General features: G+C 47.2%; 3 protein-coding genes across 9 annotated transcripts in view; all 3 read left to right on the top strand.

Moving 5' to 3' along the window:
* LOC118215305 (uncharacterized protein KIAA0895-like) overlaps window positions 1-1,137 on the top strand; it is a 12,790-nt gene extending 11,653 nt beyond the window's left edge. For both annotated transcript variants that reach the window (XM_035395963.1, XM_035395961.1), the window contains exon 7: window positions 1-1,137. This exon is cut by the window's left edge and continues 1,011 nt beyond it. The gene's annotated coding sequence lies outside the window, so the exon portion shown is untranslated.
* A 144-nt stretch (window positions 1,138-1,281) lies between these two features.
* LOC118215306 (diacylglycerol O-acyltransferase 1-like) lies at window positions 1,282-11,952 on the top strand. 5 transcript variants are annotated; one of them, XM_035395965.1, is made up of 18 exons: window positions 1,282-2,435; window positions 3,896-4,051; window positions 4,299-4,386; window positions 4,822-4,862; window positions 5,204-5,283; window positions 5,405-5,457; window positions 6,380-6,488; window positions 6,609-6,713; window positions 6,917-6,976; window positions 7,159-7,262; window positions 7,925-7,963; window positions 8,173-8,214; window positions 8,960-9,004; window positions 9,327-9,439; window positions 9,567-9,632; window positions 9,735-9,822; window positions 10,033-10,095; window positions 10,697-11,951. In XM_035395965.1, the coding sequence occupies exons 2-18, from the start codon at window positions 3,921-3,923 to the stop codon at window positions 10,853-10,855; spliced, it is 1,386 nt and encodes a 461-aa protein (XP_035251856.1). In that variant the 5' UTR covers window positions 1,282-2,435; window positions 3,896-3,920; the 3' UTR covers window positions 10,856-11,951. The 5 variants fall into 5 exon arrangements, with proteins under 5 accessions (XP_035251856.1, XP_035251858.1, XP_035251859.1 ...); XM_035395967.1 differs by having other exon boundaries at window positions 3,871-4,051; XM_035395968.1 differs by lacking the exon at window positions 1,282-2,435 and adding an exon at window positions 2,476-3,148 and having other exon boundaries at window positions 3,871-4,051; window positions 10,697-11,952.
* Window positions 11,953-12,600: 648 nt separating this feature from the next.
* wwp2 (WW domain containing E3 ubiquitin protein ligase 2) overlaps window positions 12,601-27,500 on the top strand; it is a 52,777-nt gene continuing 37,877 nt past the window's right edge. For both annotated transcript variants that reach the window (XM_035396325.1, XM_035396324.1), the window contains exons 1-7: window positions 12,601-12,700; window positions 13,991-14,072; window positions 17,471-17,627; window positions 18,176-18,297; window positions 19,199-19,336; window positions 23,323-23,425; window positions 24,817-24,950. In XM_035396325.1, coding sequence (XP_035252216.1) covers window positions 14,003-14,072; window positions 17,471-17,627; window positions 18,176-18,297; window positions 19,199-19,336; window positions 23,323-23,425; window positions 24,817-24,950 — 724 coding nt within the window. In that variant the 5' untranslated portion in view covers window positions 12,601-12,700; window positions 13,991-14,002. The remainder of the gene's footprint in view (window positions 12,701-13,990; window positions 14,073-17,470; window positions 17,628-18,175; window positions 18,298-19,198; window positions 19,337-23,322; window positions 23,426-24,816; window positions 24,951-27,500) is intronic.

Below are 27,500 nucleotides of genomic sequence, written 5' to 3'. Positions count from 1 at the left end.
CTGTTACAGCACCTTGCGGTCAACCATCTGGGCCAGTTACTACGGAAACTCCTGGTCTCATTTTTTTATTGCTACTGCTTTGTGACTGTTCATGTTTTTTTATATGTGATGCTTGAGCAACCTCGCGCGGGTGGCTCTTCAGCAGAGGACCTGGTCGTGTGGTCGTGCTGTTGCTTCAGTGCGTTTGTGTTGTCGCGCTAAGCGAAGGAACTTCATGCCTTAACAAGCCTTCAGTGAAGACAGCAGAACGAGACGGGTTATGTAATGGAGAAAAACTGGAACTGAATGCAGAGTACCAGTGAAGGAGAGGTAAAGAAGAAGTGAAAGGTGGCGGAAGCGTGCAAGGAAAGGACGGAGAGAGAGAGAGAGAGAGAGAGATGGGTCATAGAGTGAAAGAGGCTTTATGTAATCTTGGTGTGAAGAGCTCGACTCAGAGACTGACAGGAAGTCAAAGACAGGAAGTCCCACCGACTCAGTGAAGCTGCAGCAGATGTGATTGGATGATAGAAAGGGAAATGTGAAAGCAAGCTCAGGCCATTGGCTCAGAGGAGTTCTGAAATGTAGCAAGCCTTTTAGCTAGCATCTTGAAGAAATAAACAAATGAAACCAACAAGGAGAGAAGAGAAATGTCACTAGTTTACCCCACAGGCGAAACATAGACACTAATTAAATATCCTCACAGGAGTGTGATGACCTGAGAGGCAGGCCGATCTTAGCAGAATAATATTACCCAGCAGGCTCAGGCTCCTAGCCTTGTGTGTGCCACAGACCCACCACACTTTCTCCCTCTTTCTTTCACCCTTTCTCTTTCTCCTCCTGCGTCTTCATCAGACGGTGTAAAAGATAACGGTGAGGTGTTTATGTGTGAGGCGGTTCTGTGGTAGGGCTAGTAGGGGGCTGGGGGGAGTGGAGGGTGGGGGGGGGAGTTGTGCCTTTTCAGCCGATGGCTCCTGATGTAGTCAGTAGTAGCTCTTTGTAATTCACCTCATTAGCGTACAGTATAGACACGCTCGACGGGCGTGTGTGTCGGTCACCGTAATGTTATTTTTTATCTGCATGAATGTTGCACAATTTGTGTTGTTTTTCGATGACTGGAGCCGTTTCCAGTGTGCTGATAAAACCACTCTCTGAACCCAACGCTGCCCGTGGCTCCGACTGTTCACTGCTGCGTTTGGCTTGACGACGGGGCTGTGGCGCACCTGTACCTGGATACAACGGCACCGAGCTTCTCTCCGCTAACACTGACAGGGCACCTGCTGCAGGCCACCGCGATAGCAGGTTGGATGTTTGGGACACGTAAGACCGTGTACCTAGGGCTATGGCTATTAATGTGAGGCTAGAAGGCTATTGACTGGTTATACTGCAATTAAAGTTAGAAGACACAGGCACAATTGCACATAATAAGCATTTATTTGTAACGCAGACATGGATGTGTGGCTTTGAGTCCAATCAACTGCCAATCAGGAAATCAAATGTTTATGTCTCAGTCAAGAATTGAAAATGGTGATTTTGTCCAAATCCCTTTGGTTATAATAACATAATATTTGCCAGCCAAACTGAGATGAACATGATTTTTACAATTCAAATAATAAATTGTAGTCTTCATTTTAATAGCAATTACTGATAAAGATAATAAGGGGATTTATGTCTTGAGGCTAATGACCGGTGGAATGTTTCATATCACTGCCAATCATATTTCATAACAGCCTGAATTAACACTATAATTTTTCTTTAAAAAATTATTATAATCTAGAGAAAAAATAATGAGATGTTAAGACATTTTCTGGACATTTCAGATCACTGTAATATGGTGTGATACATGGAAATAATGGTAATGGTGACTTGGATACACTACATTTCTGTATTAATGCTGAACTGCAGTGAGCTAGCATCAGCTGGGATTCTCAATGGAATTGAATAGGGTTCCTATCTATTATTATGCAAACTCAATCATGACACATGAGAAACTTACTCAATTCCATTCAAAATTACATAAAAATAATACAGGATCACAAAGGGTTTTTGAAGATTAGGGGGGAAGCAGACTGTGAGCTTCCAATGTAATTCTTGTGAGAAATCCCATTACCAGCTGATGTACAATGAATTAAATTCCTGTTGGTTGTACATTAGTAATGGGATTGCTTTGGGGATGTTACAGGCTTTGTTTGAGACCTTCATGTGTTTTCAGTGGGAATTGTACTGGTTTGCTATTGGTTATGAATGCCATTTTCACAGTTGACTCACTGGGATTTGTATTATATTTCCCTTGGACTTTAAAATGATGGACAGAATGTTGCAGTTATACAAAGGCACAAAAAGGCGAATATATCCTCAGAGTTCTCCTGGGTGTCCCATGACCACTCGTGGATGCTCAATGGGCAGCCTGCTGATGTCACATGATCTCCACTGGGAATCACATGGGACTTCCCATAAAGGTATTTTCAACTTAAATAACAATAGTTGTCGAAAGTGAATTTACAACGAGTCGGCAAAACCATATCTTCACCTGACTGTAGGGGTTCTATAGATTATTTTTTGTGTTACATTTTCTGCACCTCCAAGCTCAGACTACGTAGCCTACGCAGCGTCCACAGAATAGATGCCCGTGTAAACCAAACTGTAAAAAAACAGGAAATAAATAGAAATAGCTATTGGAATTGATAATGTGCCAGCACGCGCACGAATAAGAAAAATAAATATTTGCGTACAGTGTATTATCAAATTAAATTTAAGTGTCCAAAAGCCATTTTGACAGCCAATATAGTGCGTAGCTTTTGACAAGCTATCCTATGACAGTAATAGCCTATGCGTGTTTCAATACTTTCGTAATGGAGGATTATGCTTTCTCGATGGCTGCGATTTACTTAAATAGTTTGCTTATAATAAGAAACGGGCTTGTCAGCGAGCTGATTCTAGCTGTCCTCTAGCCGAGGCGGAGATGTTCACGAGCCGTCCGACCCCGGACAGGGTGGCACGCGCTCACTTTTGCGCCGGGCCAGGTGCGTGCGTAACATAAAAAACAGCAGAATTTGAACGAGTGATCAATGGTCTTTATTGTGGGGGTATCTGATAAGGACGTTGGCGACTGTCACGAGATCAAAATGGACGCCAGGCAACGGGGAACTGAAGAAATATCTACGAATTACTTGTGAGAATTTTGTTTTTTAAACAATAATATTGCCATAGCCTAGATTGTACTGATGCACATAACAGTTTAACAGCGAGGAAAGCTGTATTCCCTATTTATGTATAGCCTACACAAACATCGTTTTACATTTGGAATGTAATTACGTATAAGGTAAATTGATATCAGAACGTGGTAGTATGTTTTTAGTTATATTTGGTTAACGTCGTAACCACTATGTAGCAGGTAAAGATGTAGCCCACTGCAGTCTGCAGGGGAATGGCGAGGCGTGGGGTTCGGCTATATTCCGCTCTTCAATGCTGTCATGAAATTGTCTCTGCAGTAGGCAGCAAGTGCGTTAGAAATAAACTCGCGTTAACGCGAACATCTTCCCCTTTTAACGGTACTTATTTTGGTCAGCTGACCTGCGTCGCGTGTCAGCTGTCTTGGTGAGGACACAGGATTTGGACCACTTGGGTGCTGCAGCATAGATGTTAATTGCCGGTTTACTTTAAAAACAGAACAGCAGTTTTATATTGCAAATTGTCGCAAGTGGTGGGATAATATTACATGATTTGGCATCTCTCTTTCATGCAACCATACATATCCTACGTCACTGGAGCAATCTTCAGTGGTAACCTGTCTGCCCATCTGCCTCGCCATTGTAACTATATGTAAAGAAGGAAGCCAAAACAGTGTTGTAAATAGTATTCTGTGTGTGCATGTGTGTGTTAAGACCCTCTCAGTTTGGTTGCTCTACACTGCCTCCAGCTGGTAGGTGTCATTAACACTTGTGATGGGGGAAGTGCGGAAATCACGGTCCAGCGGCTGTTTCTCTGACTTCCTCCCGGGAGATGCGAGTCCGGACTCCGCCTGCGATGGCTCCGATCTGGACTCCGAGCCTGACTCTGACGTGGACATGCTCTGGTAGGCTACGCTGAGAAGACACAAGCTTCAGTGTTCTCATTCTGTCACACTGTTTATAAAATGTAACCAATCATGTGTTTATGATGTCGGCATCGATAATGGCAGTGTAGAACATTGGTTGGTAGGTGGGTAGAGCTGTTTCGGGGGTTGTTTGGTGGGTGGAGGTGTTTCTGGGGTTGTTTGGTGGGTGGAGGTGTTTTCGGGGGTAGCTGTTTAGCTCTTTCTCACTCTGTTGCTGCCGTTGCAGCTGCCACCGTGTCCAGGACTCCCTGCTGAGCTCAGCCAGTCGCTTCACCGACTACCGAGGGATCCTTAACTGGATCATCATCCTACTGGTGAGCGCCCTTCTGGCTATCTCTCTCTCTCCTCATGTTTGGGCTCTGGTGGGGGTGAGTCTCTTTCCTTGTTTGGGCTCTGGTGGGGTTGAGTCTCTCTCCTTGTTTGGGCTCTGGTGGGGGTGAGTCTCTTTCCTTGTTCGGGCTCTGTTGGGGGTGAGTCTCTCTCCTTGTTCGGGCTCTGTTGGGGGTGAGTCTCTCTCCTTGTTTGGGCTCTGGTGGGGGTGAGTCTCTCTCCTTGCTTGGGCTCTGGTGGGGGTGAGTCTCTCTCTATGTTTGGACTCTGATGATGGTGAATCTCTCTCCTCATGTTTGGGCTCTCTCCCCTGTATTATGGTTCTGGCTGTGTGTGTGATAGGCCTGGCGGTTGCCTGTGCACTTGTGAAAGTGTTTGAGTGACCTTAGGTTTCAAAGCTGTGCTTTGTCTTTTTGCAGGTCCTGACACATGCACACCTCTTCCTGGAGAACTTCATTCAGTGAGTACATGCACACACTCAAACACAAACACACAGCTCCCCCCCCCACACACACACAGACACACACTCACATGCACACATGCACTTATATATGGTCCTCGCTGTGTGCCTGGGGGCATTGTCATGCTGAAGGGCCTTCCCCAAACTGTTGCCACAAAGTTGGAACCACAGAATCATCTAGAATATCATTGCATTGAGATTTCCCTTCACTGGAACTAAGGGGCCTAGCCCAAACCATGAAAAACAGCCCCTGACCAATGGTTGTTCAGATACTGTTGGTCATGTGGTGTATATATACACACTGTGAGATTTGTGATGCAGCTTCCTCCCCTCTTTGACAGACACGGGTTCCTCATCGATCTTTGGAAGGTTTTGGTCCACCTGATTCAGGACGACTGGCCGTCAGTCTACCTCGTCATGGGTGGGGCTCTGCGTGCTCGCTGTGATGTCAGAATCGAGTGTGCTCTGTTAAAATGTCACCGGAACAGCAGCCCGTCTGCTGCCTGAGTGTTTCATTCACCCCTTCTCTGCCTCTCCGGCAGCTGCCAACGTGTTCGCTGTCGCCGCCCTGCTGCTGGAAAAGTGCCAGGACAAGGTGAGGCAGGTCTCTCTCTCTCTGCCAGTCCAATACATTTCACACCAGGGACTCCTCACCCTTTAGGAGTAGCAGTATGCTGTGCGTTTAAAGAAGAGAAACTCTGACCACATAGCAATACAATTTTTGTTGTTTGTCTTTTCTGTGGCTTTGTGATTTGAGAAATAGGAGAGGTGGTATGTATGGAAAGACAGAAAGAACAGAATTTATGGGTTGCTCATGAATTCCAGGTTTCACACTGGCTCCGGTCTCTGGTGAAATTTTTGCCTCCCCCTGTTCCATTATGATGCCATAAACTATAAATCACATCTCCGTGATGTCATACATTATAATTCCCTACATCATTGTGATGTTATCAACTGATGTTATCCCATGATTTGTGATGCCACCCAATATAGTTCCCTGTGTCAGTCTAGAGTCATTGATGATAGTTCCCCACACCCTTTCATTGTCATGTCATTGACATCATCACTTCTCTTTTGTTACATTGTCGTTGTGTAATCGCTGGCGCTGGCGCTGGAACTGAAACTAAAATCAGGAACTGTGGCCTCTGAGTATGCTTGCTTTTATGTAACAGCATTGTAATGGCACTGTTGAGTGTGTGTGTGTGTTTGTATTTGTGTGTGTGTGTGTGTGTGTTTGTATTTGTGTGTGTGTGTGTGTGTTTGTGTGTGTGTGTGTGTGTGTTTGTATTTGTGTGTGTGTGTGTGTGTGTGTGTTTGTATTTGTGTGTGTGTGTGTGTTTGTGTGTGTGTGTGTGTGTGTGTGTGTGTGTTTGTGTGTGTGTGTGTGTGTGTGTGTGTGTTTGTATTTGTGTGTGTGTGTGTGTGTGTGTGTGTGTGTGTGTTTGTGTGTGTGCGTGTTTTTGGCTCTTTGTGAGGTCTATGTGAGATCCAGACTCTTTGCTGTGTGTCTGTCACAGGGACAGATTCCAGCCGGCGTGGGGCACTGCCTGCACCTGCTGAACCTGGTTGTGCTGATGCTGTTTCCCTCTGCCGTCATTCTGCAACAAGAGACCTGTTTATCTACAGGTGAAGATACCTTCTTCTACACTGGTGACCAGTCAATGGCTCTTTCAGTGCTTGTTGTGCTGGTTAAGTAACTGAACATGGCTTAATTCTGAGAGACTGCTGCGTCTGTGTGTCCACCAGGAGGCGCCCTATTCTCTCTCTGTATCTACACTGTCCTGGGGCTTAAATTGTATTCATACCAAGAGGCAAACAGGTGGTATCGACAGGAACATTGCAGGGCTCCAGGTAAGCCTACATACAGGGATCCTTTGGTGCGGCTGACAGCCAGTTGAGTGGTTGTTGCTGAAACATGGTATGTACTTGTAGTTTATTTATTTGTATGTGGTGTAAAAACTTTATTTTTACACCACATACAATGTTTCTTTGTGTATTAATTTGTGTGTGATTGTATCTGTACTTGTCACTGATTTCTGAGTTTTTTTCTACAGGGATCACATGCTGTATTTCACAAGAAAGTGGAGAGAGAACAGACCATTTGACCCTTGGGGGTGAGAACACCACACACACACACACACACGCTCACACACGTGCACACACCCACACACCCACACACACACACACACACACAAACACACACACTTTTATGGTCTGTGCCTTATGTTCTCAGAACCCTGTACTGCAATTCTGTTAGATATGTAACCTTTTACCCTTGACCTTTGCCCTCTTTCAGACCTGTACTATTTCCTCCTGGCCCCCACCCTCTGCTACCAGAGGGGCTTTCCTCAGACCCCCAGCATTCGCCTCAACTTCCTGCTGCACAGGCTGCTGGAGATGGTGAGGCCGGTTTTGGCAGCCAAAACCTTGATTGTGTCTTGTATCTGGAGCCCATGGAGAGTAGTAGATTAGTCAGATAATCGTGATTGATTGGCTGTTAGCAACCATTTACTTAATTACCTGAATAATCTGCTCCAGTGGAGAGTAGTGCTCACAGCCAGGGTGATGGTGGGAAGGGCAGGTAATCTTATTCTGTGGTTTAAAGGCATTTTTGAACAGGCTTCAGCTGGTTCATCAGCCATAGTTACACTTCTCTTTCAAATCTTACATGTGGAATACATTCAAATTTACTTCTATTAAAAGTGTTGTCTCTGCAATCATTTTTTTCATTTTATAAATCTCCTTGGTAATAATTTAATTTGTGTAATATTTTATATGGATTAGTATTGTCGATATATGTGCGTGGTATGGAAGCTAATTGACATGCTACATAATCAAGTAGGTATAACAATAAAAAAATCCTGGCTTTCCTAGTTAAGGAAAAAGGATAAGAGTATTCATGTCATTGAAGACCAATAAGATTCCAGCCTCTCTAGCTGGGACTAGTCTGCTTGTGTTATATTTCACGTGGTAGTAACCTGAAGTGTGTGATTAACTGAAGTCTGTTGATCATATTTATTGGTGATAAGTTATGGATCGTTGATTTGAATCTCTCTCTGCAGGTGGTCCTCACACAGCTGATGGTGGGAATCGTGCAGCAGGTGTGTTAGCCTGGGCATCGTTTTATCTGCCACGCTTGTCCTGGTTTAATCTGATCTGCTTTGTTAATGTCAGGGTAATTTAATCTGCTGAGTGTAATTTGTGCCGAGTTTAATTTCATACAGCTAATCTCTTTTGCCTTCTCCCTGATGAATTTTCAGATTGTATCAAGCATCTCTTCTCTCCTGTCCTCTTTTTTCATCTTTTTCAGTGGATCAGTCCCCTATTCCAGAGGACCAACAGCACCTTCACTGTGAGTTTGAGTTCTGTTATGATTCACTGTGAATTGGAGTGATGGTATATTTCCCAGTGAGTTTGAGTTCTGTTATGATTCACTGTGAATTGGAGTGATGGTATATTTCCCAGTGAGTTTGAGTTCTGTTATGATTCACTGTGAATTGGAGTGATGGTATATTTCCCAGTGAGTTTGAGTTCTGTTATGATTCACTGTGAATTGGAGTGATGGTATATTTCCCTATGAGTTTGAGTTCTGTTATGATTCACTGTGAATTGGAGTGATGGTATATTTCCCAGTGAGCTTTAGTTCTGTTATGATTCACTGTGAATTGGAGTGATGGTATATTTCCCAGTGAGTTTTAGTTCTGTTATGATTCACTGTGAATTGGAGTGATGGTATATTTCCCAGTGAGCTTTAGTTCTGTTATGATTCACTGTGAGTTGGAGTGATGGTATATTTCCCAGTGAGTTTTAGTTCTGTTATGATTCACTGTGAATTGGAGTGATGGTATATTTCCCAGTGAGTTTGAGTACTTTTATGATTCACTGTGAACTGGTGAGATATAGAACTCCCAGTGAGTACCTTTATGTTATAATTGAGTTATAAATAGTGCTGTTATACTATAATTCATAGTGTGTTTGAGTGGCCTAAATTTTCACATAGTGTTTGAGTGACCTTCATAGTTAGTTTAAGTGATGTTCTGCAAAACTGGTTTCCACGAACTCACCTGAGCTGTGTTGGACTTTCTGTCTCTCTGAAGAACATGGATGTCACTACCAGGATTGAGCACTTGGTGGAGCTGGTGGTGAGTATCTGTGCATGTGCGTGTGTGTGTGTGTGTGTGTGTGTGTGTGTGTGCGCGCGCGTGTGTGTGTGTGTGCATGACAGCGTGCTACGTGTGATTGTGTGTGCTTATGTGTGTCACAATTTCAATGTGTACATAATTGTGATAATGTTTGTTTGACTTTGTCTCTCTCTGTGATTATCTTTGTGTGTCATTGTGTGAGTGTGTGTATGTGATTGTGTGAATGTGTGCCTGTGTGTGTGTGAGTGCATGCCTGTGTGTGTGTATGTATATGTGTGTGTCTGAAAGGTGAGCAGTGATGCTGTTCCTTGTCCTCTTGCAGGCGCCAAACCATTTCCTGTGGTTGATTCTCTTCTTCCTGTTCTGTCACTCCTGCCTCAACTTCAGCGGAGAGCTTCTGCGCTTTGGGGACCGACACTTCTATGGAGACTGGTGGTGAGTCTGTTTGACTCAACCCACAGCACCTGCGTCTGACTCAGCCCTCAGGTGTTGAGCGTGACTTAGCACACAGCGCGCATGCTTGTAGGAAACCCCTCAGTCTTCATCTGTGTCCCGTGTGCAGGAATGCTGATACCCTCAAGAGCTTTTGGAGAAAGCTGAGTGTTCTCTTTCACAAGTGGAGCGACAGGTAACTCCTCCGGACTGTACTGACCTGACCCATCATGTCTGTCTCTTTCTCTCTGCCGCTCTCTTACACGCGCGTGTACGGGCTGTCCCTTCTCTCTCTCAGACACCTGTACACACCGATGGTGAGGGGGGGAGTCCCGCCCAGGGAGGCGGAGCTACTGGCCTTCCTGTTTTCTGCAGCTCTCTGTGAGGTACGATTGACCATGAGCAGGACTGAATGTGAACTGAACCTGAACAGGACTGACCACTGTGAACGAGAGTGACTGTGAACTGACCATGAACAGTGCTGACTGTGAACTGATCGTGAACAGAACTGACCATGAATAAGACTGACCGTGAACTGACCGTGAACAGAATTGGCCGTGAGCCAGCCTTACAGTTATGGTCGCCTCTCCCTGCAGTATGTCATAGCCGTGCCCCTGCGTACCTGCCGTCTGTGGATCTTCCTCATCATGATTCTGGAGGTGAGAGTCTGCTGTAGAGCCTGAGGGAGCTGCTCATTTAGAGAGAGAAATCACACAGCCCTGTACAGAGCTGATCTCAGTGAAATCACACAGCCCTGTACAGAGCTGACCCCAGTGAAATCACACAGCCCTGTACAGAGCTGACCCCAGTGAAATCACACAGCCCTGTACAGAGCTGACCTCAGTGAAATCACACAGCCCTGTACGGAGCCGATCCCAGTGAAATCACACAGCCCTGTACAGAGCCGATCCCAGTGAAATCACACAGCCCTGTACAGAGCCGATCCCAGTGAAATCACACAGCCCTGTACAGAGCTGACCCCAGTGAAATCACACAGCCCTGTACAGAGCTGACCGCAGTGAAATCACACAGCCCTGTACAGGAGCTGATCTCAGTGAAATCACACAGCCCTGTACGAGCTGATCCCAGTGAAATCACACAGCCCTGTACAGAGCTGATCTCAGTGAAATCACACAGCCCTGTACAGAGCTGATCTCAGTGAAATCACACATCCCAGTACATTTAGTTGTGAAGGAGCACCCTCTGTAATTGTTGATTTGTATCACTGTTTCCCCCCTAACACCGCCCCATCCCCCCCAGCTCCTGGTTGCGGTGTTCCTGGGACGTTACTTCACTGGTAACTATGGTAATGGATTGGTGTGGCTCTGCGTTCTGATGGGTCCCCCTATGGCTGTGATGACATATTTCCACGACCATTACATCACCTACCGTGCACAGCCCCACTGGACCCTATACTGAACCCTCCTACCACTAGCACACTCTCCTCAGATACCTGCCTCTCTCTACGGAAGTTGATCCAGCCTCTACCCAGAGTGAAATGGTAGAAATACACATTGTGAGGAGAGTTTTGTGTGTGCGTGTGTGTGTGTGTGTGTGCAATGTGCGCGCGTGAGTGTGCCTGTGTATGCATGTGTTTGTGTGTGTGTATGCAGTGTGTGTGCTATGTGCACACGTAAGTGTGCCTGTGTGTGTGTGTGTGTGTGTGTGCGCGTGCATGCACCTGTATGTGTAATTAGCTTTGGTCTTATTCCTGTGCCTGCTTCATTCTTACTGAGGAGGAAGTGCATTATGCCCAAATGGAAATATGACTCTGGAAAGTCATATAATGCTACCCTTTGATCTGTAATAAAGGTCCTGTCAGCTGATAGCCCACAAGCCATCAGTCTGAATGCCGGTTTGTGTGTGTGTGTGTGTGTGTGTGAGTGTGTGTGTGTGTGTGTGTGTGTGTGCGTGCGTGTGGGTGCATGTATAAGGGGGGGGGATGCATTGTAATTCCCAGTATCTTGCGTATGAACTATAAACGGTCATACAGTGCTTTTTTGTGTATCAGACATTTATCAGTTTCGTTGTGAATTGATTTTTCCGCACTCAAAGGCGAACAATACCAAATTTCTGGAATTGATCTAAGAAACTGCACTGGAAAGCTGGTTGTAGTTTACCGGCACCAGTAAAAGAATATGCAGCTGTGCATATACTGGACTATTTTGCAATGCTTTTGAGTGCTTTTCTCGTCTTCCACACACCATGTACAAATGACTCACTCGACCACAGGCCTATGACAACTCCAGTAGTGTTCGCTCACAATGGGAAAATGGATCAGTCAGTGTGAAAACATCAAAAGCTCCCTGTAAGAACACACGGCATTGTCTTCTTTCATAATCCCTTACAGAGGAATTCTTAAGGGTCTGGGTGACTAAGCACCATGCACAGATTTTTCTTAATGGCCTTTATGAATATACAGATATGCCTGGAACATCAATTCAGTTTATCTACAATATCATGGTCCTGGAATTTGAAATGATGTGGTTTTTTGTGTAGTAAATTCCTAAAGATTTTTTTTTTTAAAACAATCAATATAATTTCTATATTACAGTGAGGTGATCGCTAAAATGGGAGTGGTGTGATGCCCCTGTGGAGGAGTGTGTACCTGTTTGTTTTGTGGTGCATGTGTGCGTGTGTGTGTGTAAAACAAAGAGGACATTCCAGTAAGTGAGAAGGCAGTGTTGGGGTGCCTGGTACACAGTAGTGGTTTGACCACTGGACCAAGGTGTGTAATTCTTGTAAAATATTTGAGTTAGGTATAACTGTTGTATTTGCTCGAAAGCAATGCCATTGTTTTGAGTCAAAAACATACATTTTTAGAGACTGTATAAATTTATAGGATTTGTCTGTCCGACAAATAAATATATTATACGTAAAACCTTTGTGAGTGTATTTTCTTACCAGCCTCTATACAAATGTAATATTTCCCTTCCATAATAATATATTCATTTTCCAATGTAGCCAGGAATATTAAGAATGTGGTAAGACGCATCCAAGCTTTGTTTTGAAACAGATAAATCATACCGTTTAGTGTTTAGACAAAAAAAATTCCATTTGTACTATATTTCAAATACTCGTTTAAATTTTTTTTATTGTGTGCAAATGGGGAAAGAACAATTGAGCTAATTGGAATTCAATATTTCCAACGAAACATGTTCGAGATCCACAATTCTTTGCGGCCCTGGTAGCTTCGTCAGGTGATGCTGACATTGAGGCGGAAATGAAAGTTAACTAGAGCCGTCGGATCTCCACTGAAATAAGGTACGACAGACAAAACGTTCCCGTCTTTATACTCGATGTACATAAATATGTTAGTGTTCATATCTCCTGTCATAATTCGTTTGTTTTGCAGTGCTAGAATAAGCGGGGGTATTTGTCAGGATACCCTTTAGACGCCGTCTCTGAGCCAAGGCTTGCTGTTGTATTTGTAGCTGGCTAGCTACGTTAGCCAGCTAAGCTAGCGTTATTGTTGTCGTCCGGGTATTTAACTTGGGAGACGCGGCGCTTGTTTGTTTTGCGCTTCGGGGCAGCAACATGGAACTGAACCTCCAGAACACAGCTAGTGATATAGCCAGCTACTTTTCAGTTAACGTTACGCTTGCTGATGCTCTGAACTAACAGCAAGCCGCCGAAGAGAAAATGTTAGCTTATACTAGCTCGATAACACTGATCTTAGTAACCAGGAAGATGAGCTAGCTAGGTAACTATGATTACTATGCACAATGCTTTGACACTGTCAGTTTTCAAAAGGAGAGGCTTGCACATGAATGCCATTGCTTCCTTGTAGTAGTGACTACCTGCACAGCTCGCGAGATAAATAAAAGTGCACGAGCCAGCTTTTCTGTCTAGCTGCAATTCCCAGTGCAAGTACTAGAGGCCCGAAGACCACAAATTAAGCTGCTGAGGTTAAACCTTAAACAACCACGAGCTGTAACAGCGACAGAGAAACTGCTTGCGGTAATAGCAGGATGCAGGCGTCGGAACTGTTTTGTCCGGAAAATAGTCGTGTTTGCGAACCCGAAGTTGTGACATTGTTCCTGTCCCGTAACTAGTGTCAATGAGCCAATTGCGTTTCCAGATTCAGAGAATGAGCTTTGAACCGGAGCCTGGCCTGGCTTTTCTGTCAAAGGTCTCATTGTCCGCTGGCTGCGCCAGGCATTGTGATGGCATTAAAATGGGAAGTAAACCATAATAGCCCAGTTCTTTGGGGTGGGATTATGGAAACCGAGAGAGTTTTTTTGCTTTTATAGTGGAGAGTGATTTTTCCTTATGCCTCAGGATTCTGATTGTGATTATTGTGATGTTTGTTTATATTATGAATTTGCTTCGGTGACACAAATGTCTAATATGATTTTTAAGCTTCCATTGTACATATGTGTTCCAAATGTACATAGCCAGTTTCAGTACCTGTATACCGAAGACAAGAATATCACTGTTATGATAAGAACCAGCTATCTCCTGCTTACAGTTCAACAGCTCCACACCTTTTTCCAGAGGATGCTACAGGGCCCTGATAATGATGATGATGGTGATGATGGTCTTGTATTTTAGGGCTGTGTTGTCATGGCAGCAGCCAGCGTGAGTCGACCTGGCGTTACCCAGACCACAGAGAAGTCGCAGTTGACCTTGAAAGGTAGAACGAACCCACCCGTCTCCCCCGCCCTACACTCGTTCGTGGCCACCCCCGTACACAGATTTCACATCCAGGAGAAGTGTTTGTAGCGCTTAGGGAAAAAAATGGAATCAACACAGTGATCCACCCCCTTGCTGTTGCCATGTGACTGGGCCCTTCTGCTCAGTCACAGGTTTTTTGTAACTTGTTTTTTTCCCCCTGTGATCTTTCTACCGCCCCAGTAGCTGTCCTGTCCAGTCCTGTTACTGATTCACCTGCCGCACCATGCGTGTAAACAGTAGTGCTGAGGTTCTCAAAAAATGGCATGCCATTGGTGAACTTCGGTTTGGTAGATGTGTTACACTGTCTTACTACACCGTCTGCCTTCCTAAGCCTTGTACATACACAGTTTTACCCATTTTTTTAAAATTTTGAGTGAATGTACTTCCACTGAAGCTCACATGCAATACTATTGTGCTGTGACTAAAGCTGACACAGGTTAAAGTGTGTTGTGATTGAAGTTGATGCTGGTTGCAATTGTGCTGTGACTGAGGCAGACACAGGTTAGGAGTGTGCCATGACTAAGGCTGACACAGGTTGCAACTGTGCTGTGACTGAAGCTGACACAGGTTACAATTGTGCTGTGACTGAAGCTGACACAGGTTACAACTGTGCTGTGACTGAAGCTGACACAGGTTACAATTGTGCTGTGACTGAAGCTGACACAGGTTACAACTGTGCTGTGACTGAAGCTGACACAGGTTACAATTGTGCTGTGACTGAAGCTGACACAGGTTACAAGTGTGCTGTGACAGGCTGACACAGGTTGCAATTGTGCTGTGACTGAGGCTGACACAGGTTACGATTGTGCTGTGACTGAGGCTGACACAGGCTACAGGCTACTCCACGCTGACTCAGCATGCGAATTCAGAAATTTCAGGGGGGCCATCCGGTATTTCCCCACTTGAGGAAGCGCGAGCCCACACCGCCTTGTCTGGCTGCCCGGGCTGTCCCGCTCGGCTCAGCGCGTCGGACGGTTTGCAGGGGTGCTTTTCTGCGGGCGGGTCAAACAGACGCCTGTTCTGTGGGTTGTCCTTCTGGCACGTTCCGTCCCGTTTTTCTGAGCGAACGTTCATTTTGTGCCGCCCGCTGATGGGAAGGAAGAAGCGAGAAGCCAACGAAGCCGTTCGGCGACCCTCGGCCCGGTCCAGAGAGCCACGTGTTCCCGCGCTGGTAACGGACGCCACGCGGCGGCTCGGTTTCCGGTTTGACGCTGACGTCCGCCGCGCGCGGCGGTTTGAGTAACGGTCGTGGATAGCTAGGGCCTCGGCGGGGCGGTTACGGAAAGGGGGATCCTCGCCGCGGCGCGGCCGAGCGGACGGGAGCCCCAGGCGGCGGCGGTGGAGGATCGTTTGCCGGAGCCTTCCCCGGGGAGGGCGCTGGTTTCTGTGGGCGTGTCGCCGCCCGCCCGCGGCCAGCCCGAGTGACTCCCTCCGCTCAGCCGGACACTGTCCCCCCCCGGCGCGATAACGTCATGGTTCAGCCCGTAGACTGAACTAAAGGAAGCGTCTCAGAGGGGACACAGGCATTTTTGGCGCCCCTACTCATTTTATGGAGGATGGGGCAGCAACGGGACAGACCCACCATTACAAAAGGGGGCTTTATAAATTGTGAGAAAATAAAAATGGGGGATAACAAAAAGCTGTTTTTCCCCCCACTGAAAAACAAAACAATCGCAGAAAACTGTTGATATTTAATCAAAGGACTAAACCATGTCCAACACTGTAATATGTGCTCTAGACCTTACACCATTGGTCTCAAACCCTGGCCCTGTAGAGCTACAGGGTCTGCTGGTTTTCATAGTGACTCTGCACTTCATGAATCAATTAGAGCAGTTGATTACACAGTTAACTCAACTCACCTAGTGTCTTGGGTCTCAACTGGGTGCTGATTTTAAGGTGAAAACAAAACCCAGCAGACCCTGTAGCTCTCCAGGACCAGGGTTGGAGACCACTGCCTTACACTCTTTCTTCTTTGCCTGGCACAATCACATCTTATCAGATATCTCTTTTACTGAACATCAAACAGGAGTCCAGCTTATGCTGAGATATTTATAAACAGGCACATTGGTCATACTGCTGTGCACAAACCATTAACTGATTCCCAGTGGCGGAGGTACAGTGTCTGTGTGTGTAAGACTGATGAAGGCCAGTATGGAGTTGGTATATGACGTATCTCAGGGAGCTCAGAGGGCTGCCTGATAACTATAAGTCACGGTCAGCGGCACTGAAATGGTGCTTTGGAACCATAGGCCTAGGTCCCATTTCAACTTTAGGGGAGGCATACTGCTGGACCTCTTGAGTCCCACGTGGACTAACATCAGTGCTCACAAGCATACCAGCTAGTCTGGCAGGTAATTCATTGGAATATTTTTTCGGGTTGGGGGCGGGGGGGGGATAGCATGTCTCTCCCCCCAAATTTAGACATGTGTCTGGAACTCAGACTGGAAATGGCCTGTCACTAAGATTGCCTCTGGTGTCTCTGTGTCTGCTGTTCCCGGAGGCCACCGGAGGGCGCTGTTTGCCTGAGCGAGGACTGCTGACATTCGGTTGGGCTGCAGTCATAAATCACAGGTCACGGAGGAGACAGTGTCCTCTGGTTCCTCTTTCCTGTCGCACCATCTCCCTTCCTCCTTTATGGATGCTTTTTCTTGCTGAAGTCGGCGTCGGAGGACTGTCGTAGTTTTTTTTATCAAAGAAGAAGAAGCACGTTCATGTGAAATTCAGTGCAGCATTAAAATGTAGCAGCTTTGACTGGGTGAAGGAAGGGCGAAGGGTTCATTCAGTCTTTTATGCGCCACGGGGCAATGCGTTGTTGACATTGGTGTCGCCGTGGGGGGTGGGGGGGCTGTCCCGGCTTTCAGCTAGCCGGTTCGATGATACCTTGTCGCACGCCAGCGACCCCCGCTGGTCGATTGGGCTCTAGTCGTTCGCCTAAGCACGGTGAGGCATCCCAAAAAGGGAAGAAAAAGAAAAGCATATAAATAACATGGAATAAAATAGACAAGGTATTGAGGAAAATTATTACTTTCAGATAATCGTCTGTTATTTCTGACCTGGCCATTCATTTTTTTGTTCCCTGTCGAGGACATGAGTCTCTGGTCTTAATCTCAAGAACCGTATATTCTACCATACTGAAACCTACACTGCAAGGGACATCCAGTAAAAATAAGATCAATTATACTTTAGAAAATGTTTTCGCTGCAATTATGTTCTGTCATCCAAGACACTTGTATTACGTCAGAGAAATGAAAACACTTCAGCTGCTTGTCTGCCAGTTCTCTGGAGGATATGAATGAGACTGGTGAGCCGTTGTGTCTGGAGGAGAAGGGGCTGATATGTCTCTCCCCCCCCCCCCAGTGCTCTCAGCCAAGCCTCAGTCCCCCAAACTCCCCGGCAGGAACGCGCGCCTCAGCTCCTTCGTGGAGGTCACCGCGGACGGCCTGAGCAGCGAGACCAAGAAGACGGGCAAACGCAGCGGCCACCCCGAGCTGCAGTGGAACGAGGACCTCACCCTGTGAGTCACCCCCCCCCCCCCCCGTCAGAGGATCGTCTTTTCCCACAGTTCTCTACTCGCCCTCTGCTTGGTCACCCTCACGCCTACTCTCACTCTCTCATCTTCTCATCTTCACCCCATCACACCCCCAAAATACAGAGCCTTTTACTCAGCTGCTTACCAAGCCCTCTTTCTGTTGGCCTTTTGATACTAATTTTAACACTATATTTAGTTGTATTCTTTACAGTACACTATTTTCTTTACAGTACACTGTGTTCTTTACAGTTCACTATCCTGTTTACAGTACATTATCTTATTTACAGTGCACTATCATCTTTACAGTACACTATCTTCTTTACAGTACTCTATCCTCTTTACAGTACACTATCTTCTTTACAGTACACTATCCTCTTTACAGTACGCTGTCCTCTTTTCAATACAGTACCCTCTACAAACAGGAATGTGTGGTTTAAAGCCAGTCTTGCTGTTGAAATTGTGTTGGGGTTGGGTAACAATGCCGTGGTTTCTGACAGTTGTGTGTGTGTGTGTGTGTGTGTGTGTGTGTGCAGGAATGTGACCCCTCAGAGTCGTTTGGATCTGAAGTTGTGGAGCTGCCACACCTTGAGGAAAGAACTGCTTGGGAGCGCAACCATTGACCTGCTGGATACACTGCGCACACACCAGGGAAAGAGTGAGTACACACACACACACACACACACACACACACACACTGCGCACACACGTGCACGCACACATATCGGGTATCTGGTCTTTATCTGGACTTTTTCCTCATGAAATAAAACATGAATGGATTCCGAGCCTGTGACTGTCAGACGACTAATGAATGCGGTGATGGATTTGTCAGCGGAATGTCGGTGAGTGTGGGAGGCCATTTTGAAAATGGCATATGTCCCCGCGCTGGACGTTTCTGTCACACCTCCGCAGCAGGCGCCGTCAAATTCCACACGCGTCCTAGACCTTTCTCCTGCAGCGAGTTTATACTGAGTCTGTACAGCAGAGGGAAATGGGACCCCCCCCCCACACCGAATCGGGGTCTCGGGGTCACCAGCTCATTACAGCTTCATGTTTCTTCGCTGAGACGGGCCTGCTCCGGGTGTTTATTTTATTTAGCTGCAGCCTGAAACGTTATATGGGCAGAAAGTCGGAAAGTCCACGGTCGCAGACGGCCGTTCGCTTCGGTGGTGTCGAGCACGGATGTGCTTTCATGGGTCTGACCGGTTAATGGAAAAACGGAGGTGTTTTTGTGTTTTGACTGTTTAACCCCGTTGAGGTGTGAGATCACAGATCGTGTGATTAGAATGTTCTTACCTGAACGTTCTAATGCTGATGTCACAATCACTACTGGTAATTGAAAGCAATGGAGTTCTAGAACACTGACTTAGAATTTTTTTTAAAAACATTCCAATGAAACCTACTCTTCAAAGGGTCAAAGAACATATGTGAGTGAAGCACTGTGCTCAGCTGGCTGTGAGGGCTGGTATAATGCTGTGTGTTTGTGCATTTTGGTGTGTGTGACATACTGTTCTCTCTCTCTCTCTCTCTCTCTCTCTCCGTCTCTCCCTCTCTCTCAGTGGAGAATGTGAAGCTCAGCCTGGCCTTGCAGACGGAGAACAGAGGCTCGGTTGTAGCGGGCGGAGAGCTGACCGTCTGTCTGGACGGCCTGGCTGTTGATCTGGGATCCCTGCCCAATGGCAGCTCCGCGACAGACAGTGAGTCCCGCCTCATGGAACCGCACGCACAAACACAAATACACACAAACACACACACACCTACACACATATACACACACACACTCACGCTCACATGCACGTGTGCTACAGACAGATTGCCACCAGCCATCCCCACACAGATACACACGCTCACACAGAATTCAGATGTTGAATGTATTACAGCATACCTCTGACATACGCAGCACAGTACCCGACCACACATTACCCTCACATTACTCCTGGTACATGTTAAGGTGCTGGAAATATAACATTTTTGAGCCTTTCTGGTTTCTTTAGACCAGTGGTCTCAAACCCTGGTCCTGGAGAGCTACAGGGTCTGCTGGTTTTTGTTTTCACCTTAAAATCAGTACCCACTTGAGACCCAAGACACCAGGTGAGTTGAGTTAGCTGTGTAATCAACTGCTCTAATTGATTCATGAAGTTCAGAGTCACTATGAAAACCAGCAGACCCTGTAGCTCTCCAGGACCAGGGTTGGAGACCACTGCTTTAGACTCTCATTTCGTTCAGTCAAGCAACCCAAAGTGTCTGAAGATCACATACGGCTCTTAGGCAAAAATACTGAGCACCGCTGCGTCTCAACACTGACTCCTGTGTGAATCCAGAGCAGCTTCAGACTGACCAGTGTGAATCAGGAGCAGCTTCAGACTGACTCCAGTGTGAATCAGGAGCAGCTTCAGACTGACTCCAGTGTGAATCAGGAGCAGCTTCAGACTGACTCCAGTGTGAATCAGGAGCAGCTTCAGACTGACTCCAGTGTGATTCAGGAGCAGCTTCAGAGTGACTCCAGTGTGAATCAGGAGCAGCTTCAGACTGACTCCAGTGTGAATCAGGAGCAGCTTCAGACTGACTCCAGTGTGAATCAGGAGCAGCTTCAGACTGACTCCAGTGTGAATCAGGAGCAGCTTCAGACTGACTCCAGTGTGAATCAGGAGCAGCTTCAGAGTGACTCCAGTCGCTCCAGGTCTGGATGTCCTGTGTCAGAACCACCACAAGCTGAAGCTGCTCTTACTGCTGCTCTGAACCAGAGCCATGTTACTGCTGCGAACAGTGAGGCAGTATTGGGTCCTTGGGGGGGTGGGGGGGGGGGGTGAGGAGGCGGTGGGTGTGTCGGGGGGGGGTTGGAGGTTAACTGATTTATGAAGTAACGGGAGCTTCTACCGCCATTTAAACCCCGACCTGTTTATTTTTTCTAATTGCATACGAGCCTTTTCATTTGGACTCAATAGCTCAGTCATACACTGTCTCTGTGCGTCTTTGTGTGAATGTGTACAGAACGTGTCTGTGTGTGAGCATGTGTGTGTGTGTGTGTGTGTGTTTGTTAAGGTTAATGTTATGCTTTTAGGACTGAACTGGCTTGTTCTGTGTGCGTGTTTGTGTTAAAGTTAATATTGTGCTTTGAGGAATGAGTTGGCTTGTTCTGTACATGTGTATGTGTGTGTGTGTGTGTGCGTGCGCGCGTGCGCGTGGTGTATTTTTTTGTGTATGTGTTTGTGCGTGCGTGTGTTAAGGTTAATGTTGTGCTTTGAGGAATGAATTGGCTGGTTCAGTGTGCGTGTGTGTGTGTGTGTGGTGTGTGCGCGTGCTCGGAGTGTGTGTTTGTGTGTGCGTGTTTGTGCGTGCGTGTGTTAAGGTTAATATTGTGCTTTGAGGAATGAATTGGCCTGTTCACTTTCCCGGTTTCCATTGAGAAGTGTTTGATTTTCCCTGGTGTCTGGCTGACACACACAAAGGGGGCGAGGTGGGTGGGGGTGGGCGGGGGCGAGGTGGGGGAGTGGGTGGGGGTGGGTGGGGTGCCGTGGGAGGGGTGGGGGTTACAGAGCTGTATTAAAGTCCCTGAATGTGCTCTTTCTGAGGTGCACCTTGTTTTTCCCTCCTGGTTTCCCGTGGTTTCACTGACACGCTCCTCCTCATAAACAAGCCTTTATGCCACTGCCAGGAGCCAGACTGAGAACACACACTACACACACACACACACAGACGCACGCACACACACTATGCGCACACACACACACACAGACGCGCACACACACACACACACACACACACAGACGCACGCACACACACACACACACAGACGCACGCACACACACACACACTATGCGCACACACATACACACACACACTCACACACACGCACGCACGCACACAAACGCACAGAAACATGCACTGTAGACACATACGCAAAAAACACACACATGCACATATACAAACAAGCACTATACAGACACACACACCACAAAAACACAGTCCAGACATAAACACACACACACGCACTACACACTCACATGCATGCTCATAGCTAAATCTGCAGTCTCTGATGGATTAATATATTCTTGATTGTAAAACAGTCTCAGGGTAGTGGGAAGTGTTGATGAGGAATGTGTGAATCATGCAAAATAAAAAACCTGAATCTCAAGCATCTGCTGTGATTGGTTGACTGAAGTGTCTCTGTGCTCTGATTGGTTGACTGATGTGTCTCTGTGCGGTGATTGGTTGACCAATGTGCCTCTGTGCAGTGATTGGTTGTTTGATGTGTCTCTGTGTAGTGATTGGTTGAATGATGTGTCTCTGTGGTAAATGGTAAATGGACTGCATTTATACAGCGCTTTTATCCAAAGCGCTTTACAATTGATGCCTCTCATTCGCCAGAGCAGTTAGGGGTTAGGTGTCTTGCTCAAGGACACTTCGACATGCCCAGGGTGGGGTTTGAACCGGCAACCCTCCGACTGCCAGACAATCGGTCTTACCTCCTGAGCTATGTCGCCCCCTCTGTGCAGTGATTGGTTGAGTGATTTTCCTCTGTGCAGTGATTGGTTGAGAAATGTGTCTTTGTGCAGTGATTGGTTGAGTGATGTGTCTGATGTGACAGGGTGCTGGTCTCTCTCTGTATTGATAAGTGCAGTCTGGCGCTGTGAGGAGGTGCTAAAGGAGTCTCTCTCCTGCTGTCACTGTGAGGAGGTGCTAAAGGAGTCTCTCTCCTGCTGTCACTGTGAGGAGGTGCTAAAGGAGTCTCTCTCCTGCTGTCACTGTGAGGAGGTGCTAAAGGAGTCTCTCTCCTGCTGTCACTGTGAGGAGGTGCTAAAGGAGTCTCTCTCCTGCTGTCACTGTGAGGAGGTGCTAAAGGAGTCTCTCTCCTGCTGTCACTGTGAGGAGGTGCTAAAGGAGTCTCTCTCCTGCTGTCGCTGTGAGGAGGTGCTAAAGGAGTCTCTCTCCTGCTGTCGCTGTGAGGAGGTGCTAAAGGAGTCTCTCTCCTGCTGTCGCTGTGAGGAGGTGCTAAAGGAGTCTCTCCTGCTGTCGCTGTGAGGAGGTGCTAAAGGAGTCTCTCTCCTGCTGTCGCTGTGAGGAGGTGCTAAAGGAGTCTCTCTCCTGCTGTCACTGTGAGGAGGTGCTAAAGGAGTCTCTCTCCTGCTGTCGCTGTGAGGAGGTGCTAAAGGAGTCTCTCTCCTGCTGTCACTGTGAGGAGGTGCTAAAGGAGTCTCTCTCCTGCTGTCACTGTGAGGAGGTGCTAAAGGAGTCTCTCTCCTGCTGTCGCTGTGAGGAGGTGCTAAAGGAGTCTCTCTCCTGCTGTCGCTGTGAGGAGGTGCTAAAGGAGTCTCTCTCCTGCTGTCGCTGTGAGGAGGTGCTAAAGGAGTCTCTCCTGCTGTCACTGTGAGGAGGTGCTAAAGGAGTCTCTCTCCTGCTGTCGCTGTGAGGAGGTGCTAAAGGAGTCTCTCTCCTGCTGTCACCGTGAGGAGGTGCTAAAGGAGTCTCTCTCCTGCTGTCACTGTGAGGAGGTGCTAAAGGAGTCTCTCTCCTGCTGTCACTGTGAGGAGGTGCTAAAGGAGTCTCTCTCCTGCTGTCGCTGTGAGGAGGTGCTAAAGGAGTCTCTCTCCTGCTGTCACTGTGAGGAGGTGCTAAAGGAGTCTCTCTCCTGCTGTCACTGTGAGGAGGTGCTAAAGGAGTCTCTCTCCTGCTGTGTGCTCAGAGCTGCTGCAGACAGACGGACCGGCCGACGGGACAGACAGACATGGCAACCTGCGCAGGACACAGAGCGAAGAGACACCCGGCACAGCCAGCCCCCGTGGCAGGTACGCTCTACACACACACACACACACACACACACACACACACACACACCTGTGTGCACTCGCCCTATACACGCACTACACACACACACACACACACACACACAGACACACAGACACACACACCTGTGTGCACTCACACTACAGACACTACACACTCTACACGCACACACACACACACACACACACCTGTGTGCTCTCACACTACACACACACTACGCACGCACACACACTTACCTATGTGCACACACTATATACACTATTCACTCATCCAACAATGTTGTATTTTGTTTAGTTTTACTTTTAATGATGTAGGCTAATGATGATAATGTTTATGTATATATTATGTGCTGAGACCAAGGACCACAATGGAAATAAGTCTGTGACGTTTTGTGCTATCCTTGATCATTTTAGGCTGCATGACTTGCTGTAACGTATTTTAATAATTGTCAAATAAACTGAAGTAAATCCCCTGATAAACATGACATGCACATACCTATTCGCACACACACTATTCGTACACTGCAGATGGCCCTATGTGCACACACACTCTATACACACTAAACACACACATGCGCGCCACACTAACACATCCGTTGGGAGGGAGAGAGAAGGAGAGGTGGAGAGAGACGAGGAGAGGGAGAAGGAGAGGTGGAGAGACAGTTTATTTACAGTATCTCTGCTATTTCAGCTCTCCCATGACCAGCAGCACATTGTACTCATACACACACTGGCGCATACACACACACGCACGTTTAGTGGGGGACAGAGGGACATCCTTCCCCCCCCCCCCCCGGCTGGGCCGGAGGCTGCTCTGTGCTGAGGGACGTAAGGCTGAGGTGCCGGTGACTCACACGGCTCTGGAAAGACGTCACATTTTCGAGGGAAGCGAGTCTTCCCTGGAGCAGCGCGTGATAAATTCCGACTTTGGGGGGGGGCGGAATTTAATAACGATTAATACACCACTCAAAACAATTCACCGAATTCCTGCCAAGTTTTCACTCTGAAAGCAGATTTCTCTTACTGGGGGTAAAACGAATGTTTTTACGTTATCATATTTCAGCACTTCCAGGAAATCAATTCTATATTTAACTGTCGGAAAGTATGAGTTGCGGCTTCTCAATGGAAATGTAGTGCACACACTCTCGTCTCAGTACGGTGTGTGTGTTTGGCAGTTGAAGCTCCCTCTTGTGCTCTTGTGTAAGTGTAATATAATGCAGCTATGCATACGCACGCACACACACACGCACAAACGCAAGCACACGCACACACACACACACACACACACACATAAATACACACATGCATACACACGCACAGACACTCGCACACACACACGCGCATGCACGCACGCTCACACACACACTGGCTACATCTGTGATGTTTCTCTGTAGGAATCACAGGCACTCTGCAGGGGGGGCTCGAGGAGCCTCTCTGACCAATGGGGAGCCGGCGCTGAACGGAGAGCAGAGCCCTGGGGGGCGGAGCCGCCACCGATCCTCTAAGAACCTCCATACCAGCCCTGCAGGCAAGTACACACTCACGCACACACACACTCACTCACACACTCACACACACACATTCACGCACGCACACACTCACTCACGCACACACGCACACTCACGCACGCACGCACACTCACACACAGACACACACACACACTCACGCACACACACACACTCACGCACACACACACTCACTCACACACTCACGCACACACGCACACTCACACACACACACACACACTCACGCGCACACACACACTCACGCACGCACGCACGCACGCACACACACACACGCACACACGCACACACACACACACTCACGCACGCACGCACGCACACACAGACACACACTCACGCGCACACACACACACAGACACAGACACACACTCACGCACACACACACACAAACACACACGTACTTACGCGCACACACACACACGCACACACACACACCTACCTACACTCACACACACACGCACACACACACACCTACCTAAACTCACACACACACACACACACATTCTTACACACACACACAAACATATCTGTAAAAACGACACAAGGAAAAACCCGATCGTTAGCATGATTTATTTCCAAAATATGACATTGTTGTATTCTTGAAATATGACATCATATTACATGGTTGGATTTTAAGTATCCTGCAGGAGGTAATGACACGCCCAGCAGGCCCGCCTCCCCTTTCTAAGACTTCCTTTTTAAATCACACTAATGCGTTTCCCTGGCGATTAGCCCTCCTCCACTGTACACGTCCTTATATGGAGCTTGATTAGTGCTGGTGTTTGGAGTGGGTGAAGCACCAGTGAGCGTTGCCTTGTACAGGTGAAGGTGACCTGTTGGTGATATTTTGCACAGGTAAAGGTGACCTGTTGGTGATATTTTGCGCAGGTGAAGGTGACCTGTTGGTGATATTTTGCACAGGTAAAGGTGACCTGTTGGTGATATTTTGTACAGGTAAAGGTGACCTGTTGGTGATATTTTGCGCAGGTGAAGGTGACCTGTTGGTGATATTTTGCGCAGGTAAAGGTGACCTGTTGGTGATATTTTGCACAGGTAAAGGTGACCTGTTGGTGATATTTTGCGCAGGTGAAGGTGACCTGTTGGTGATATTTTGCGCAGGTGAGGGTGACCTGTTGGTGATATTTTGCGCAGGTGAAGGTGACCTGTTGGTGATATTTTGTACAGGTGAAGGTGACCTGTTGGTGATATTTTGTACAGGTGAAGGTGACCTGTTGGTGATATTTTGCGCAGGTGAAGGTGACCTGTTGGTGATATTTTGCACAGGTAAAGGTGACCTGTTGGTGATATTTTGCACAGGTGAAGGTGACCTGTTGGTGATATTTTGCACAGGTGAAGGTGACCTGTTGGTGATATTTTGCACAGGTAAAGGTGACCTGTTGGTGATATTTTGCGCAGGTGAAGGTGACCTGTTGGTGATATTTTTGCGCAGGTGAAGGTGACCTGTTGGTGATATTTTGCACAGGTAAAGGTGACCTGTTGGTGATATTTTGTACAGGTGAAGGTGACCTGTTGGTGATATTTTGCGCAGGTGAAGGTGACCTGTTGGTGATATTTTGCGCAGGTGAAGGTTGACCTGTTGGTGATATTTTGCGCAGGTGAAGGTGACCTGTTGGTGATATTTTGCGCAGGTGAAGGTGACCTGTTGGTGATATTTTGCACAGGTAAAGGTGACCTGTTGGTGATATTTTGCGCAGGTGAAGGTGACCTGTTGGTGATATTTTGCACAGGTAAAGGTGACCTGTTGGTGATATTTTGTACAGGTGAAGGTGACCTGTTGGTGATATTTTGCACAGGTAAAGGTGACCTGTTGGTGATATTTTGCACAGGTGAAGGTGACCTGTTGGTGATATTTTGCGCAGGTGAAGGTGACCTGTTGGTGATATTTTGCGCAGGTGAAGGTGACCTGTTGGTGATATTTTGCACAGGTAAAGGTGACCTGTTGGTGATATTTTGCGCAGGTAAAGGTGACCTGTTGGTGATATTTTGCGCAGGTGAAGGTGACCTGTTGGTGATATTTTGCGCAGGTGAAGGTGACCTGTTGGTGATATTTTGCACAGGTAAAGGTGACCTGTTGGTGATATTTTGCGCAGGTGAAGGTGACCTGTTGGTGATGTTTTGCGCAGGTGAAGGTGACCTGTTGGTGATATTTTGCGCAGGTGAAGGTGACCTGTTGGTGATATTTTGCGCAGGTGAAGGTGACCTGTTGGTGATATTTTGCACAGGTAAAGGTGACCTGTTGGTGATATTTTGCGCAGGTAAAGGTGACCTGTTGGTGATATTTTGCGCAGGTGAAGGTGACCTGTTGGTGATATTTTGCGCAGGTGAAGGTGACCTGTTGGTGATATTTTGCACTGGTAAAGGTGACCTGTTGGTGATATTTTGCGCAGGTGAAGGTGACCTGTTGGTGATGTTTTGCGCAGGTGAAGGTGACCTGTTGGTGATATTTTGCGCAGGTGAAGGTGACCTGTTGGTGATATTTTGCGCAGGTGAAGGTGACCTGTTGGTGATATTTTGCACAGGTGAAGGTGACCTGT

This window comes from Anguilla anguilla, chromosome 16, assembly GCF_013347855.1.
Source record: "Anguilla anguilla isolate fAngAng1 chromosome 16, fAngAng1.pri, whole genome shotgun sequence".
Lineage (NCBI taxonomy): Eukaryota > Metazoa > Chordata > Actinopteri > Anguilliformes > Anguillidae > Anguilla > Anguilla anguilla.
Note: the sequence above shows the minus strand (reverse complement) of the source record. Positions and strands in the feature narration are given on the sequence as shown.